Below are 19,020 nucleotides of genomic sequence, written 5' to 3' on the forward strand. Positions count from 1 at the left end.
CGCCAACGCCGCTAGCTATACGCTTTCTTTTCAACTAAATCGACGCAGAGCTGGTAAAGAGGTCAAAAATGCATTCTACCGCAGAAGCTCATTAAACCGTCTGCGATAAAGAGGCGTAGTAATAAGCATATATATTGGCGAGAAAGATTTAATCATCTAACCATTACCGTCGAATTTACCTACTATTATAGTGCACTACTTTTAATCAAGTACAGGCTTTATTTGCTCAATTTTGGATAAATATCATGCGAGATTAATGCGCAACTTACAAGATTTTATTTCATTTCGATCACTTGGTACCCAAATCACTCGACGTGTGCATTATGTACACGCAAGAGAAAACTCACGACACCGTATCAATGATACTTCGGGATCAGTTTGCAAGAATGAAGTCCATTCTAAGCTACACAAGTCTTTGTTTCTTGTTCTGTGACCTTTGTCACTCTGCCGTGATTACAAAATACTTACATTAGTCACATGCTAACGTCTTAGGGCGTTTACCGTGCCAACTCAGCGGATCGGAAAAAGGATAGACAGAGAAAAAAAATTTAGTCAATAAAGAGGGATAAGGCTAACGATCTTTTCTCTAGATCTCTAGAGCTGATAGAAAAACATACGAACGGAATACTTTTCCTTGTTAGTCAACATTGCGTTCATTTGTTCAACAAGTCATAACTGACTGGTCACCATAGTCGCGATTTTCAGTGGTATTCCCGAAACGTGATCATGTTCATGCGTAAAAGATCGTCGAAATCCACTAACTCGAATTCGGACAATGTTACGTAACCGCGTCGGTTGAAGTGAAAGTCATGGACAAGTTTCAAGTATCGGTAAAATTATTTATTCTTCCGGTATACAGACATGTCTATAATATATGAAAATAATATTTTGACAATCTCTACTTGAACAACGGACATGCATCAAGTTGAGATTCATGCTAAAATTTGTTTGTTAAAAAAATTAATAAATAAATAAAAAAGACGATCGTATCGGGAGACAGCAGAGTTCCACTCAGGTGAGCTTCATAGGGCTGCTCTCCTCCTACAATCTACCTTTTTACGATTTTTTTTTCGGATATTGAACAATCTGACGACGTACATAAAGTTTAGGATATCTAATATAATCCAAGGCAACCCACTTATGGTCAAGTCGACCGATGAGGAAGCAGCAAGTGGCCGTTCGCTCTCTTTAGGTATATAACATGCATAATTATACATTTGTGATAACGTACGAGTATTTGAATGAGTGTTAGTTACAAATACGCGATGCCGAAACTAGGTACCGCGTAAAATAAGGAATAAGGTTGTTAAGTACCAACTACTAGTATAATATATATATATATATATACATATATGTATATATACATGTGTGTGTGTGTGTGTGTGTGTGTGTGTGTGTGTGTGTGTGTGTGTGTGTAAAAGCAACGATCGTATACAAGAGTGATCGAAGAAATTATTTCATAAGTCCCTTGGCTTTGAATAGGTCCCTCATCAGCCCCTTGAGGCAACGAATCTCCCGCTGAAGATCACCAACTTGGCCCTGCAGTTTCTCATTGTAATTAGTCAGCTCCTGTACCTCCCCCACGATCTCTTTTATTTCTTGCTTTTTCTTCTGCCTGTAACGAGTTGCTGCGTTCTTATTCTGCTCTTTTTTGCGGACCTTTCTATCATCTGACGGTGGACGGGAGTAAGGTTTGCGATAACGATTCTTCGACACAACATGTGTTGACGTGGTAGAAGGTGTAGCTTCGGGTGTCCACAATGGATCATCATTGGAATCCTCCTCAAAAGATACACAACTCGTGTCAGAGCTAGTGGATAGACTTGATGATGATATATTCTTGGCACATGAGCGAACTATTTCGTCGACTGCTGCCAATTCGCTTGCGACGTCCCCCAGTGGTTCAAGAGAGATGTTCTCAGCACCCCATTGCGACAATGGGGCGACAATGGGTAAGGATGGAATTTCTTGAAATTGGTCCTCGGGTTTGACCACAGAAACGCCCTGAGTTTGAAAAGTTGGTGATAGAGATATCAGTATTTTGGAATTTGTTGTGTTGTAGAATTTAGCAGGAGGTGACTGTGGTGGAGTCAATGCCGTGACAGGAGCTTGGTAACAGGCCTCTACATCACCCAGTACACTTTCAAATTCCTGTAGTAGGGTCCGAGTTGTTTCTTGTTGCTGCAACTGCGTTTGCAACTTTATTGTACCTGATGGTAGGATGGGCTGGCTGATCCCATAGTCCAAAGGTGATAGTTCTTCGAATATTGGTAGATCAGTTTTCTCTTCAAGCCAGTCAGCAGAGGGTTCTGTGGTGAGAAAATATAATATCCCATAAATACAAATGGATGTAAATATATATTTTCATGCTGTAGATATTCGCACGGCAATGGGCGATGGTGTCATTGTATGTGAAAAGAAAAATGGACGGTAATAAATATCGCAAAGCCTCAAGTACAACAATAGGGATTTCAAATGACCGTCTGACGAATAAAACTGCAGTGTTGCAAATGAAAGAATAACATGATAGAGATCACTGTACCTCTAAAAAGAATTATCCACAGAATCCCATTGATATAATATAAGGTCCAAATAATAAATAAAATACTACATCCTTTAGAAAAAAATTGATCATCTCCATATCAATTATTTCCAGTTTAGTGACAAGCCTCTTTTTTCTGTCAGAGATGATTCAACCATAAGAGAAATGTGATAAGTTTTTTTTTTTTGGCAATTCTACATGAATTTTCAAGGTGTTGACCATTTTGTTCAATTTATAGCAGTATCTTATTCTTGTATTTAATTCATTCCTATTAACATAATTTCACTACTTTCACGTAAGTTTGAATGTGTGCTGTGTATGTGCATGTTTTGATGCACACCTAATACTATGGGCCACCCATCTGTCCATCAATCTATCTCTATATTTCTATCCATCTATTTATCCATCTGAAGGGTACCTTTCCCTGGTTTGAATGTGTTAACGTTTACAGTAAAGAAATATACATATATATGGCATTCCAGGGACACTGAATAACAAGTAGCTAGAAACTTGTTCATATTTTTAGAAAAACTTAAGAATTCTAAACAGCATAACCAGTTAGAATTAAATATACCTATGTATTAAACTGATAGGTGAATAGATTTGCTACTATTTTAGTCGTAGAAAATATTCCATTCACATTGTAAATATGTGAGGATATTTTCTGCAGACAGTAATATTATTAAAACAAATACAAGTAGCTGCCATCAATTTGGTTGTAGGTTGTATGGACAACAGGAAGAAGATATACAAAGTGTTTTTCATAGCAGTTTGTTTATTTGATCATTGTATTGCAAATATATGAAGAGTAGAGCAAGTGCATCAGTGCGAAGAGAATAGCAATGATAGTCATATTCAGAAAATGTGAAGTACAAGATATTAGAATTTGACAACAGCTACTGGGTAAGGTTTGTTGTTCAATAAATAACACGTTAGATATATATTTCAAGTAGGATGTACTTTCTATTATGAATTGGTATTTGACTGGACGAACTCCATTCATAGAGATAGAGATTAATTTATTTGTTACAAAGTCAGATAATATTTAACCTAAACTCATCAGATTTCCGAACAACCAACATTTTGTTGATTTTGCTAAGAGCTCGTAAACAGTGACCATAGATTCCGAGTTAGAGGGAATACAAAAAAAATGTCTACGACAACCGCCAAGTCCCTGACCTACTTTCAAATGAAACTTTGCTTCATATTGCTTTTCATACTGATTAACCAGGGAAATAATCTCAACTTTAATAACGGGGGCATGAGAGGTCAGATAAGGAAGTATTTACAGCCAAAACAGTACTTAGAACGATATAATAAAAAAGGTATTTCGAGACCATATGGAAATTGATCTATAAAATTATTAGTATAAAAAGTGGACATTGGTATATATAGGAATTCAAAAAGATTTTGCTGATGCATAAATAAAATAATTATATCTTTACTATTACGATAGATAATGTGACAATGTGTTGTGATGTGTGAGAATAATGAATGGGTCAAGGAAGTCAAGTAGGTAAATGTGAAGGACAGCTCGTTCAAATCACTTATATTACAGCTTACAAAATTGTTAATCGGAACATAATAAAATCTCACGTTTACGCAAAACATTTAGTCTATCGCAGGATCAACAGAATAATCGAGACTACCAAGAATTCCTTAGTAGTCTATCTGATGGTAAATATAACTGTACAATGGTAAAAATGAGACGTTTATATGCAATGAATGTGTATATAATCACTGTTTGTCTTAAACATTTAGTACAAATATAATACGAAACATACCACGGAAGTACAAAGTAGCCATAATTTGAAAGGGTTCGTTGTTCCTGGAGATTCAGAAAGATGACAAGCAGGTAATATGGCAACAGGGTTGAGACTTAAATTCTTTATTGAGATTGTCTTGTGTCGTGAGGGATGGAAGGAGGCAATTACACTATTTGATGGTCGTAATAGAATCTGTATGCCAGCAGCAACAATTCAGCGTCTTTTGACTAATTTCTGAGAGTTGACGATGATTTCCCTGTTCCACGTGTAATGGTACGTGAACTGCATGCTATTGTATAACATTAGCATGCGCCAACATCGAGAGGCAGAGCCTATGTCTGATTTTCCTTTTAAAACTGCCAGTATCACCAAATCCAGATCAATGTAGGGTCAAACAACGTTCAACACTCGCCTTCTAGTAGATATTCAAACAGAGTCAAACATAACTTTGGCACAAATTCCTGTTGAACATGTATCTCGTATTTTGCGTAAAGTATTACACGTTGTTTTACTAGCACATTATCAGGACAAGCACTATGTCTCTGAACATGGACAAACACTATGTTTTTGGATCGAAATATGGTGGTAAAAGTTGTGTGGGGTAAATGAATAACTGTGCAAAAAGTGCCGTATGTTGAAGAACTGCGTTCACAATATTGAATATCGGGTGTAAGTTATGCTGCTGGAGAAACCAATAGACACACCACACCAGGCTTACACAAAGTCACTGAGGCAAAGAGGAGTGGGACGTGTATCATGTGGCCTCTACACAGGAGACTCGCATACTTATCTGTGAACTTTCCCCCCTCCCGTTTCTTTATTGCCTCCATCTCCCCTTCCTTCAGCCTCTTGCCCTCACTTCTGCCAAGCTGGCTATATAAAGGCTAACCAGTTTGTTCCACTCTCCACTTTTCCCAATTTTGTTTTTTCCCATATTTTTATTTTTCAGTCAAATTGAAATCATATAGGTGATGTGCGAAAAAAAAAAAATTAACCTCATGTCATATAAATGATTCAGAGCTGTAAAGTAAAATTAGAGATAGTTTTGACAAAGAACGCTGATTGAATTAAAGCCATAGTAATAAATGCTACGGCAAGAGATTCCCATTTCATCATTAGAAGAAATACAATATGAATTAGAAATATCATTTCTCCTTACTTCTTGCCATGCTGTATGAAGGGAATGGCGCAATACTGTCTGCGCAGATTTCAAATATTTGTGCTGCACTTAAACATATTATGTGTATTGATTGGATACCTAGTGATGGATATTGGTTGTCGGATTGTTTACTTATACTCAACATGGTTGAAATTTATTTACTATCAAATTAAAGTGTCTGGTTTGAATAAGCATAGCGTCATTTGATTGATGAAATGCAACGTAGGCAAAATGAAAAAAAAAGGCAGTGAAAGTTTTTATACAGTTGTAAAAATAATCAAAGATATCTTTCGTTATCTTCCACCAATTACCTTCTTTGATAAATTCTTCCAGTTGTTCTAAGAGTTTAGTAGCCACTTGCGCTCGTGATGTTTTCTCGTCCGCCTTTTCCGCCTCTTCCTCGTACATGACCTCTTCCCCATTGTTGCTGAGATTTTCAATGCTATCAAAGCTCAGCCAATCATTGAAAATGTCAGAGGTAGAAGTTTCAATGGGCGAAGCACGGGAATTGGGTGAAGCCGGTGATGAGGGCTCCGCCTTCAATACCCAGATTTTCTGATATTGATCGGTAGACATTGTTGGTATTTATCCGATCAAAAGATATGCTTGGATTATTATAAGGAATTTGAGTCGTCTTAGCGACGTCGCTTTTGTTGAACGCCATGTCGGCCCTGTAAATAATAAATGCGTGTTAATTCAGCTTGTAAGTTTCTCTAAACGTTCGTTCAAATCTAGATTGACAGTCACTCGCAAAATGATTTCGTTCATCTGTTCACCACGCCCTCATCATGCAGATTTGGAGAAAACCAATTTGAGTCATTTGGCCACGGTGATACTTTTACTCACATCAAGAGAACACTCAATCTAATCCAAATAATTTTCATCACAGGTGTCAAACCGAATTGGATATATTCAATGCAATAACAGATGAGATGGAATAAACGAATCGATGATTCGTTTTATTACTAAACTGAAGTGTTCTCCAAACTAAAATGCTTAATTAGCTCCAAGAGTTTATCAACCAGGATTTCAAAATTGGGTAATACTTGAATTTGTAGCATGGAAAGCGTGCGATTTCGCAATCTGAGGTAACGTTCACCAAATGGAGGGCATGGCGGTTCTTTCTCAAGTACCGTTTGATGTGAGCATCTGTATCGCTGATGTTATAAAGCAGATCAAATAAACAGAATGAAAAATATAGCAACTTACCCCATGGTTATTATGATGTGATGGCACACTTGCGTGTGCAAAGTCGTTTACCGACTAGAAACTCATCTTCACCCCTTTTTTAATAGAGCCAATAATAACGATGTCTTCTTTTCTGGTTTCATGGATGGAGAATGACTGATTTCTACGAACGTTGAGTCAATGAATTTCATGGTATACAGAGTCGACTCCTATTCGGACGGATGGTTACCATGGAATTGAGTTCGCTATTCGGTCGACAGATGTCGGAACAAGGGACTATATTCACAAAATTCATACTACCGGACGCTGCGCGCCAAGCTGTGGGTAAATTCAAACGCTTATTTTCAACTTGGACTTTCACCGAAATATTTGGGGAGCCACGGATAGAATGAAACGAACGAGTACACGATCACAAGTTGTTTCTTATCGGATTTATGATGATTGTCTCGCAGTTTCGACCATTCACTTTACTTCACAACTATAAATAGATCGTTACATGCGTGGATGAATAAAAAATGAAGTCGACTAGCTCGTGTGCTTACTGGAGGTAAAACAAACTTCTATGGCTATGATGCCTGGACGCTTGATCGACGTTGTTCGCTATAATCGACTGACGTCGCACAGCTTTTATGCTATCAAAAGATAAACAAGGACGAGATAATGTGCACGCAACTATCAACGCAGCGCGCTAATTCGTCGATCAGAGTATAAATTTGACATTGAACGAAGATTAACTACGCGGATTCAGTTTGGAATCCCGTAGCTCGTAACCTTCCAACACCGGCGCGGAATGTAAATATTACCACACAGCCGCTCCTTTGCAAACAGAACACCCGCTTATGCCTCACGTATACGTACAACCGTTGAATTATACTCAAGGTAGTTCGAATCCATTACCACGCGGGCTGTACGCGTATCAAGGATGAACCCCACAGGTGCGCAAGGAGCAAGACTGCTGACAAAATCAGTGCGTATAGTATGAATTACGGTATGCACAAGGATGTGAGATCCTAGCTGTAATAGATTGTTAAAGATCACCTCGATATTTCCGCGAGATTTCGGATATTCTGTTCAGTTTTCAACGCTACAAGTTTCATTCCAATCTACTACTAGCGTGGACTTTCTTTGTTCCTACTATAGTCATGATCGATGACGATTTCACAGCCACAATGGCAATGAGACTTTATTACATGTTTGCCCTGGGAAATGCGAAACCCATCAGCTTCGACGCAAGTGCCAACTGCACCGCGCCTCGGCGGAATATTCGGCAGGTTCTTGCAGAGGTGCGAATTATTTGACAATTTTGAACCGAACTTAATTCAGTCTCGATTGATTGTAACGATTTGCGGATCAACGAGCGCTGAGGAACTTTGGAGAAGACATATATCCCGAATGCTATATTGCTTTGAGTAATTAGTATAATTAAGGAACCAATTTTTAAAAAATACCGGAACAAACTAGTTAGATCTCTTGAAGTCATGGCCGATATTGAAAAAAAGCTTACATCGCTTTGTTTCATTTACAAAGAATACAAGAAAAACCATTCGCTTTAACGGAAGCCTGTACGAATTAAACCGTCAGGATCGTAAATTACTGCATAGCAGTGAAGTTATAGTTGGAGGGAAATGTGACTTTCGCTTGCGCGGAGGAGTCAAGTGAATTCTTTTCCATACATATTGATGACAGACCCATTTGTACAGCGAAAATTGGTCGCCCTTTCAAATTCGTGTGCATTGTCAGTAGATTAACAATCAGTACGCAAGACACTCTGGTTACGGGTGTTGATATTTTAATTGTTAAATCAATGAAGATTTTTTTAACGTGCGGTATTGTTTCATATTTCTGTGAAAAACCGTAAAGTCTTCGATACATCTATCAAATTTGGATACCTTTAAGCACGCTCGTGAAAGGTTCGATTTTACGTCATTAAATTGTTGGATTACTTTGAAATCTTCGATTCCCTGTGAGAAGCTATGAAAATCTCCGAGTGAATTGTTTTAAAAATCTGCTTGATATTCAGTCATTATCTAGCCGCCTCGTTTAGAATTCTAATTTATTTTTAAGGTACTACTATAAAGATCTATAATTCTGACTTGCTAGCTGGGACATCAAAACATGTTTTTTTTTTGAAAGTACAAAATATTCGTTTTCTCCTGTATGCAATACTTAATCATTTTTCGTGCAATACCTCAGATGTCGAGGAAAAGTCCTAACTAATGATCATTTGCGAAATCCTACCGTACGACGACTCTTCTTAAATTCTGTTTAGGACTTGAGTATGTTTAATTATCGCTAAAGAATTTTGTAATTTCTCATCTTTTTCATTGAATTTCTAAAATTCCAGTAGCAATTTTCAATAAACATATTACTTTGAACTTTTTGCTCAAAGCAAAGTATTCAATAAAACGCGTATTTTTGGCGTAGACATAAAAAAATGTTAGGTGTAATCAACGCCGAAACGTTGGAAGATATTACGGCTTTTTTCATTCATCAAGCTGCATATCCAAGAGTTCCTTTATAAATAAAAAGTGTTAGAAATAATTTTTTTTTAGAAAGATACTTGCTCCCAAATATAAGCGACCCCGACCAATGTCTGCAAATCGAGCTGCAAATTTAAGTAGGTACTACCAATTGAGTTGAAGTGCTAGTATATTGCTTGACATAAACTTATACTTCAATTGAAGCCTGCAAACAAATTGTCTGCATATTCAAGAAAAACAGTTTGGGCGGTTCAAGATTGTAAATTTACAAAGTTGATGGAGCTGTTGCATATACGTGTATAATTTGAAAATTCTCCTTTACGGGTATTCACGATGGTAAATTCCTAAATTAATTGTATCCAAAATTAGAGGGGTAAAAATAGATTATGCTCTAGGAAATTTTAAACTTGATAACACAGATCTGCGAAAGAATTTTTTTCTTCATCTGCATGTGACGTTGTTGGTAAATAGTATGTTTTGTACGAGTGTGCTGAATCCAAAAATGACTTCCATTTCCCTCCATCACGTACAGTATTTTTGCAAAATAGAGACGCTTGCATTAATAAAGCATAACAATAATGAAAAAACCACCATATCATTGCAATAAATTAAACAATGTTTCTTATAAAATTAAACAAACAATTTCTTCGTGAAATGTACTTAACATTCCGTATTCGTTCTTTTTGCCTATGAAACCTTTTCTTCTTCTCTTTGATTCTTCTCCGAACACGCTTCCGCTTTCGATTCTCTGTTTCCCTGTTTGTATTTATTCTTGGTTCTCACTCTAATGCATATTAAATGGAAATAAGAAATCACTTTTGCATAGGATTTTTAGCATCAAGAATAGGATACCAGATTTCGAGTCAAACGGGAGTTTCACTATAAATGAAACTACAAACACGCATTTAAAAAAACCTGACGTGATGGAATGTTTTGAGCATTTTTCCCGGTTCCAGTGATTGAAAATCTATAAGAAACAGCGTAAAAAAAATGTGCAATTTTTTGGTTGTAGATCAATGTAATCGTTTGATTCGAGAATGTAGAAAATTGCTCACTCCCAAGATTCGAGTACGTGAATCGATCAAGACGAATCTTATACTTAGATTCTGTGGTTGGATCGGGTGGGGGTGAAAATATAAAAAGAATAAAAAATCACAGGGCCACAATATCAAATTCTTAAAGAAGTAAAAACTTCGTTTATGGAATTTAGAAATGTTAAAAGCTGAAGTAAGGAGAAGTAACAGAATAGAAAGGTCAGAACATGGAACGTCTATCGGTAGAATCGTCAGAATTCCTCTCAATAATATGGAATCGTATACAGTTCTATGTTTTGTTCTTTCTATGTTTTGTCATTCCGTATTTCGATTTTCTGTATTTACAATTTTCTATACTTTGACTTTCGACAGTTAAAGATTTAATGAAACAGATTTTCGCGTCTATGAAAATCGATATTCCGGTCCTTCCGTCAATCGACATTTCTACTTTTTTACTCCTGCTTGATGAATTGGATTGTTGAAAATAAGGTCCGGCTCAAAGGGCAAGGGAAATGCGCGTGATAAGTGTGCACCGAATGGTCAGTCACGGAAGCCATGTTGAGACGTGTATCGGGAAGTGGGAATGTAACGCATGTTCGTAATCTGGAGTCGGAGGTGCGGTTGATATTCGGGGCGAACGCGTCCTGCGGATTGATGTAGGTGAGGATACGCGTACGGGTAATCAAGTTCAGTGCGCGATAGCCTCGTTACCGCGAGCTCTGCGAGAGAGTGAGCGAGACGGAGAGAGCGGACGAGTTGAAAAGTTAACCATCTTGGATGTGGTGTGTAGAAAATAGTGTGTCGGGTGGCTGGCTGGGTGGTCCCCCGGCCCCCTGGTCGATATATCAGGGCTCCGCTGCAGCTGTCTGTCAGCCTGGCAAACTCCGCACTAGACGACGTAGAGCTCGGAAAAACCGCTCGCTGCAGCTACTGGGTAATTTTTCATCGTTGCAGCGGGCGACAGGAGCGCCGCGACGCCGAAGGCGGCGTTGCCACTCACCACACTCCGACGCCGTCTCCGGTCTCCACACACGCGGACGGCAGCCAGGACACGCACCCCCACACCACACCCACACACGCGAGGGCGCCCCTTACTTCACCCTCGCGTAGCTCTGCGAGAGACCTCCACAGGGGAAAAAGTAGGAAAAGAGTGGGGGTGCGATCGATTTTTACTGGGGCATCTACCCATCCCCCGCGTGCACCTTGCATCATACCCCCGTGTCCCATCCCATCCCATCCCATCCCCTAGACCTCGGCTTCCCCGCGAGCTAGCCCATGCCCTGCCCACGTCGTAATGCACCCAGCACCCAACACCCAGCACCCAGCACCCACCTCCGCCTCCGCCGCCTCCCTCCGCCGCCACCTCCACCTCCACCTCCATCTATACGACGCCCGACGCTCGCCATCCCGCACCTTTCGCAAAAAACCCTCCCAGCCCCGAACGAGAACCTTTATCTGCGAAAATATTTCGCAAATTTTTACGAAGCTCTTGAATAATTAATTTTTCTTTTCCACGTTTTCATATAACTTTTTTATACTACGTTTTTACTTTCTTTGTTTGATTTTTTTCTGACTCGATACTTTTTCACCTGCACGCTCTAACGAGGAAACGTATTAAGCCTCTACGCTGTGCCCCGCAGTACGGTAGAGATTTTTCAAATTGCAAAAAGCTTGTTATTTACGTAAATTATCATATTTATGCGGTTTATATGCAGCTATACAGGTATAAATTTTACGCTCTGCTTACGGCTGCAGATTTAAGTGCGAAAGAAACTGCAGAATTAAAAGATTGCAGGAACACAGTTGCAACACCGCACAATTCATGGGGTGGGTTCAGTGCATCCTGCCGATATTATTGACATTTTGACACGTCGAAAGTAAGTTTTTGTTTTATTTTTGTACTTTTTCAGGAAACTTTCAATATTTTATTGAAAAACTATACTTAAACAGTTTCAGCGAAACTCTGAAACACACCGTTCGAATTCAGAAACATGACTGCGTAAGGCTAAATAAATATCATGTTATCATATTTCATCGAGATCGGCGCAAGGTACATAAATATACGTAGGAGTTATTCCAAGTATTTAGATATAGATGCTATTTTGAAATCGAAAATTACGCAAAGGGTGTGAACTATAGTATCGGATAGCGCACATCTTCATTAGTTTGTCTGGTCTCCGAGAATCAGGGCGCAAAATTACACGCTTCCACTTTCGTTTTAGAATTTTATAGAATCCAATGAGATTGTTTTGAAATGAGTAAATGTGTGCACGTATGGGGAAGTATAACACGTATAATACAAATATGACCAGTTCGGCAGTTCTGTAGCAGGCCTCAGGATTGTCCCCGTCGAACTTTATTTAGTTCGAATTGGATATTTGTAATCAACGATGTGGGCGTATGAAACGTGTGTTGGAATTAAAAACGCTGATTTTTTTCTGATCCAATGTTTTTCAGCAAGTTTCTTCGTACACGCGAAGGGCTGAAAAATCAATTCAGTGCGACACTCGTATGACCTGCAAAGATGATCGCAGGGCATCCTTACGATATTGTAATAATAAGTGTAACATACATAACGGTATAAGCGGCTGTATAGAGTAGGTATATACAGTACCTATAGGTACTCTCACCGAGACTATATCTACTGGACAAAACCTACTCACCGAGAGGATAAAGTTGTACGTTGCATCGGTATGGGTAATAATACGTGTATCTATAAGTTAGGCCAGTATATTGCTGGATACGTTAAAGATGGGCAAGGTCGATTGCAGTGAGAAAATAAACTAACAAGCAGATTTACGAACAAGTACAGTTATCCGGCGACATAGCGGCACTTATAATTTTACGCATACCCACATACGCGCGTCTGTACGCACAGGTATGTATTACATATACATATATATGTTCAAAGATTAACGAATCTGTGTATGTACAAGTAACGTGATCACTGATCCCCACCTCGACGGTGCTATTGCAATAAGATGAGATCAAGACGAGCGGTATATTCATATACATCGATTACAGGCAGAACATACGGGCCCACAATAGCCTGCAACGTTCGAAAGGATCGAGAGGAAAGGAAATAAGAGATCGGGCTACCATTAATTTCAGATCGTATCTATCCAGAGGTATGTTCGGTGAAAAAAGTTGATGAATTGAGAGCGCGCGTTGTGTTGCATACAAACAGGCGCCCGCGACTGCAGCTAATTGTAAAACTCGCTTCATTGCGGGATGGAGTTAAATGCAGTTTGACCGTCACGTTTAGTTGCACCCTCCGCGACAGAAAGTGACGTCATATCAAAATTTAAACTCGCGTCTAAGGGTGCGTTCCGAAATTAGCTGCCAGTGCTGTCAACAATCTTTTATCTCTCTTGCGCTCCCGCGCTTGTGACTCGTTCTGCCTCTATCCTAGGGAGTTTTTAGCACTGCCAGCTAATTTCGGAACGCACCCTGCGAACGTTGGATCCGCTGCTAACTGTTAGCCGCACGATATCGAGAATTTCAAATTAACCGAGAACCTTCCGTGCGAAGGATGTAGCCATACGATATACCCAATAGACGAACACTATTGCGCGCTCTGCGATTGAATCGGTACTATAAATTCTTGCATTTAATACGCAGACAGTTGATCCGGGATGAGGGCGCGTGCAAGGGACGATAAGCCACGTCAAGCGGTGAGATTTGATGTATTTTGGTAAAAATTCAGACCGATTGCGCCGCCGTTGGAGGTATAAAAACCCTGATTCCACGGAAGAGCGTCGTAAATTGTGGTTCGGACCGCTCCTCCTGATCTACGTCACCATTAATACGAAGTCGCCGAGTGGAAGTCGAACCATTATTCGATCCCTATTCCCTTGTTAGTTGGTATGCAGTGGTAACGAATAGAAACCGACAGAATTGCGTGCAATTCATTAGCGCCCTTATCCCCCACCACAGACCCTGCAATATACACGGTCAGAGTAACCATCGGAAATGTCGGTTATATCTGAACTAGGCAGACGCAACAGGTGTATAGGCATAGGGCGCAGTCAGTCTAATATAGATATATACACATACATATGTACATAGAGGAAGTTCCGAGTCCACAAACTTGTTTAATAGGGTAAAAGTTTCGGTATGGTGTTGCAGGGTATGGGTATACGGGCACGGATAGTGTGTACGGTATACCTATATATGTATTAAGCGAGTAACACAAATATAGAACACGTCTCAATGTACAAAATGGTGCAAAGTTAATTTATCAGGGGGTCAGACTCATCTGTGCAGCACGAGGTCGTGTAAACTCCTTCGCAGTGTAGAGCCACTTTTTTCATTCGACGTACAATGTATGCAACCGCCGCAAACCGACTGCTTTTCGAAGCTCTATTTATATAAGCTTTGCAAGTTTCAACTTGCCAGTCCAAAGATTATTGGATGAATATTCATTTTAATGTGAAAAGAAAACAGTTGAAACCTTAATTGTAGGAAATTTTTTTGAAAAGTACAGTTGATTCATATACGGATTTATACAATACATGGCAGAGAAGAAAGAAAAATAAAAGATGTCGATCGAGAGTTGTACTAAAATTTTACAAAACTTGATCTTCGGAAGAGCAAAAATTAGCGAATCCTTGGTCCTCTTTCATTTATACATAATTAGTACGTTAATAAACGTATCATATTAAATTCTATGAATCAATCATTATTATGCTCGAGCTGAAAATTCTCACCGTTACTTATGCACACGCAAATACGAGTACTACACATCTGATTTCACTCCTTGTACACGTATTGTGGGCATATAATGTGGTTTCGTTGCACTCGACTGAGATAACGAATGCATATACATATTGTATAAAAAGAAATGTGTAACATAAAGCGTAAGCTGCAGCTACTCTTTTGTCAAGCTACACGATCGCATGCAATTTATGCTGTTATCTCTCTCACCGCGCTTGAAAAATTTAACTTTTTTTTTCTGTTTTGCCTCCTTAAATCACTTGATTATCCAACAACGTGAACAAGTATCAGTGTAACATGTCATTTCGAATATAACGATTGTGCAAGATGCCTCGAGCATTCTATATGTTATAAAAAATTTTAACACGTAATCAAGAATGAATTCGAATTAAAAGCATAAAGGAAAGACGTGTTTTCAGCATACCAATAAGGCGAAACTATATTTTTATTCGCTAATTCCTATATTCTTGATCGTTACAAACGTGATGAGTTATAACATAAGATGATCATATACCTATATACAGTCGTCATTCGAGTTCGATTATCTCTACTGAACGCGACATAGGAGGCACTGTGCTCATAAGTGTATATATGTATAAGTTTAGGGTACGTGAGATGTGAATACAGTGGGCAGGGTGCTCGACTACTTGCATCTATCCTTTATTGTATCAAGGCAGAAATTCCCGAACGAGTCAGACTTATGCTCACGAGTATGGGGCCGGAGTTGCCAGCGTTACAACAATTTCAAACGTTCTTGTTTTCCATTTGTTTTTATCGAGGATAAGTTTGTTGACCTTGCCGTGCAAAGTGCTTTTAATAGCCGTATGAAACAGACGTCGGATTGCGAGGTGAACAGTTTTCTACTTACAACGCGCATGCTTAAGGTCCTGAATGAACAAGGCTTTACACACACATTTCTAACACCTCTCAAACCCGCACTCGTGGGGCAGGTGGGCGTTGTGTAATTACCTCAACACCAATCCCATTGCAAACAATAATGCTTATGCGTATAGACCTCCTCGTTACCGTATATACAACGATACATTAAACACATAATAGAATGTATATAAACACGTCCGTCAACCAGTTTCCTTCATCTGATCGTTGGACAATACGCAATAATCGCCGCATATCTGGGTCCAAGATTTCGCCAATCGCAATTTGCCCCTTTTTAATAAATCAAGTAATAGCAACGAATTTTCTATCATTTTTATAGATTACACATTTTTCATTTACTACGTTGAATTTTCTGTTTAAATCAAAAAATTATTAACACGCAGATCTGCAGACTGATTAAAGCAGTTTTCCTTTCTAATCGACTTAATTCTTTTCGTATTCATTCAAGCTATCTTGTCCTAGGACGACGTTCGGCTGACTTCCATCGAAAATCCTAAATTATTCAGTTCAGAATAACTTATTGTAGCTATGATTACATCGTTGGACCGAGAAAAAATCTCATCGAATCAAGAAAAAAATTGTCTTTGATGTGGACAAATTTATTACAAATCAAACCACACCTTTTCTATCGAATTTTTTATTTTCACATCAGAGTAAGTAGGTAGGGATAAGCGATACATTTATTTACTTGAAAGATACGTTATCGCGGTCTCGAAGCATTTACTGCGTTTGTCTAAAACTTGTCCGAGCTTAGATCGGCAGATTAGTGTCGTTGATGGGGTCGTTGGTTACAGGCGAAAATGGGAATACCTCCAACAGTGCAAAAGCACTTGGGTTGTTTCAGAAGCATCACAATCGTACAGTGTGAATATTGTACGTATATACATATTTGCCTATCGTCAGACCAGCAGGTAAATAAATATTGCAACATGTACATAAAAATTTCAAATAAATTCACTTCGGAAGACAAAGCGAAAAGATATGTTATACGTTCGGTTGCGCCGTGTTGTACAAGAAGATTCTTATTTAACAATAAATAGTGTAGTAGCTACTTTTTTATCATAGATAACCTCTGACCTCTCCGCAGCGCCGGCGTGAATATACGAGTATATTAATACGTCAATATATGCATGTATACGTGTAAAATCTACATGCTGAGAGTTTAGGGAGCCAACTGAGGTTATCACACCGAGGAATATATTGCTCTCTTAGCATGTGCCATTACCAACGCTGTTCTCTTAATTTTGCGTTTGAATTTACTGGATGAATTTTATTCGCAAGCCTGTTACTCGAAATCAATCCTGTATAAGTATTACACTATACCTAAATCTATATACATATATTAAGACGTATAAAAAACAATGTGGTTTATACGTTTTTGTTTGATTGTTTATAGGAACTACTTTGCGCGTGGAACGTTGGAAAGTGGCGCTCGATTAAAGATACGAATAGTAAATCTTGAGGACAATGAGACGATCATAAAAGATGACCGGACTATCATAGCAAGTTTCCTACGGCGGTCAACGACAGGCTGACCGTTGAAAATTTTTTAGAAAAATTTAAATCATAGATACGATCGAGCAGTATCTCAACCCATTTCTGGATCAGCATGAAAAAAAGGATTCTAATCTTCGCCGGAATCACGACGGCAAGGGGAGAGAAGGCAGAGAATTCACGATAATTTCTACTTCGCGATACCTATATAATATATATATATATATATATATATATATATATATATAATATATATATATGTATATACTGCTTGTGTGTGTTCGTAGAAAGAGAGAGAGAGAGAGAGAGAGAGAGAGAGAGAGAGAGAGAGAGAGAGAGAGAGGATTAGACAGTTGATGAATTTTTAAATTATTATACTTCGTAGCTGCCGGCAACCGGATAACTTTTTAAGGGACAAGGGTGAGGATGAGGCGAACGGGAGGGGCGGGGCGGGTGAGCAGAGACGCGTTTGCTTGCGTGCGCGCGCGTTAGAGAGAGAGAGAGAGAGAGAGAGAGAGAGAGAGAGAGAGATGAAAGTGGAGAAAAAAAATTGGGGGAAACGAGTGGCTACGTTGCGGGGAAGTAGGGAAAGAGAAAGGGACAGATAAATAGAGCGAAAGAGATCGAGCCCGAAGAAAAGCCGTAGAAAGGATGAGAGGGGTGGGAGGAGGGACGGGGGGTGGAGCAGGAGACGTCGGCGGGAGGGGGAGGAATCAGTTTTAATGTCTCGAAGAGCCAGGAGAAGCAAGCCGGCAAAGCCGCAGAGCAGTGCATTCACTCGTTACTCATTAGATATAAATACGCAAGAGAGGGCAAGGAACCACGCCTGTGCACTAGCTACCATCGCACGTTCGCCGTCGAGGGACACGCTGCCCGTTGCGAGAGTCGCGGTCTCGGGACAAGCGGGACAAGCGGGACAAGTGGGACAAGCGGGACTCGGGACCCGGGACTCGGGACGCAACCAGATATTGCATTGCTTCCAACAGATAAAAATAGTCCCTCTGAGTACAACTTCTCCGCCACGCGCGAGGTTTTAACACCGCTGCACATCGGCCGTATGCAACGCGGAGACTCCACGAGGCGATATGCATACGTATATATACCTATAGAGACGCGTGTGCGTGTATATGTATATACGTATGTACGTATATATGCACGCGTTTGTATACGATATATTTCTTCGACACGCAGAGCCGGTGCGGACGCGTAGGCTGCACCAGCAGCCGAGTTTATCGTCCGCTTCGATGTCCTCTCGACTCTACGGCTCGGTTTAACCGGCGTCAAAAATAATACGCATCCCTCCGTGATCCGTGGGGCAGGTTCCTCCTGCGTTTATAGCCCCGCGTACATACTCGAAATGTCGCCCTAGTTCGGACCCGAGGAGAGGGAAGAAAGAAACAGCGAAGAGAGGAGAAAATAAATTAAAAGACGCAAGAAGAAAAGCTCTGCGAGGAAGGAGGACGACGCGAAGCGACGCGCCGCGCGAGATGAGAGAAGAGAGAATAAATACATACCGAACAAGACTATAGATGAACGAAATTATATTATTAACGACCTCTACGTCATTGCCTACCTGCCAGTCAATCATTTTTCGTATCTCACGCACCCGCGCTCGCTATATGTTATACGTATGCACGCACATACGTAGAGTATGTAACAACGTTCTCTGATTACCTGCACGCGGTTTAATCGGTATCAGCGACCGCGTCATTGAGCGCATAGAATGAGATACACTGGCTGACCT

General features: G+C 39.7%; 1 protein-coding gene across 1 annotated transcript; it reads right to left on the reverse strand.

The window, feature by feature from the left end:
* Positions 1-825: 825 nt before the first annotated feature.
* crc (bZIP transcription factor crc) lies at positions 826-6,836 on the reverse strand. Its single transcript, XM_069133823.1, has 3 exons — positions 6,677-6,836; positions 5,779-6,138; positions 826-2,309 (listed from the first exon to the last, which is right to left on the reverse strand). Exons 2-3 carry the CDS (start codon positions 6,041-6,043, stop codon positions 1,453-1,455), a joined length of 1,122 nt encoding a protein of 373 aa, XP_068989924.1. The 5' UTR covers positions 6,044-6,138; positions 6,677-6,836; the 3' UTR covers positions 826-1,452.
* Between the last annotated feature and the right edge of the window lie 12,184 nt (positions 6,837-19,020).

Source organism: Neodiprion pinetum, chromosome 2 (assembly GCF_021155775.2).
Source record: "Neodiprion pinetum isolate iyNeoPine1 chromosome 2, iyNeoPine1.2, whole genome shotgun sequence".
Taxonomy (NCBI): Eukaryota; Metazoa; Arthropoda; class Insecta; order Hymenoptera; family Diprionidae; genus Neodiprion; species Neodiprion pinetum.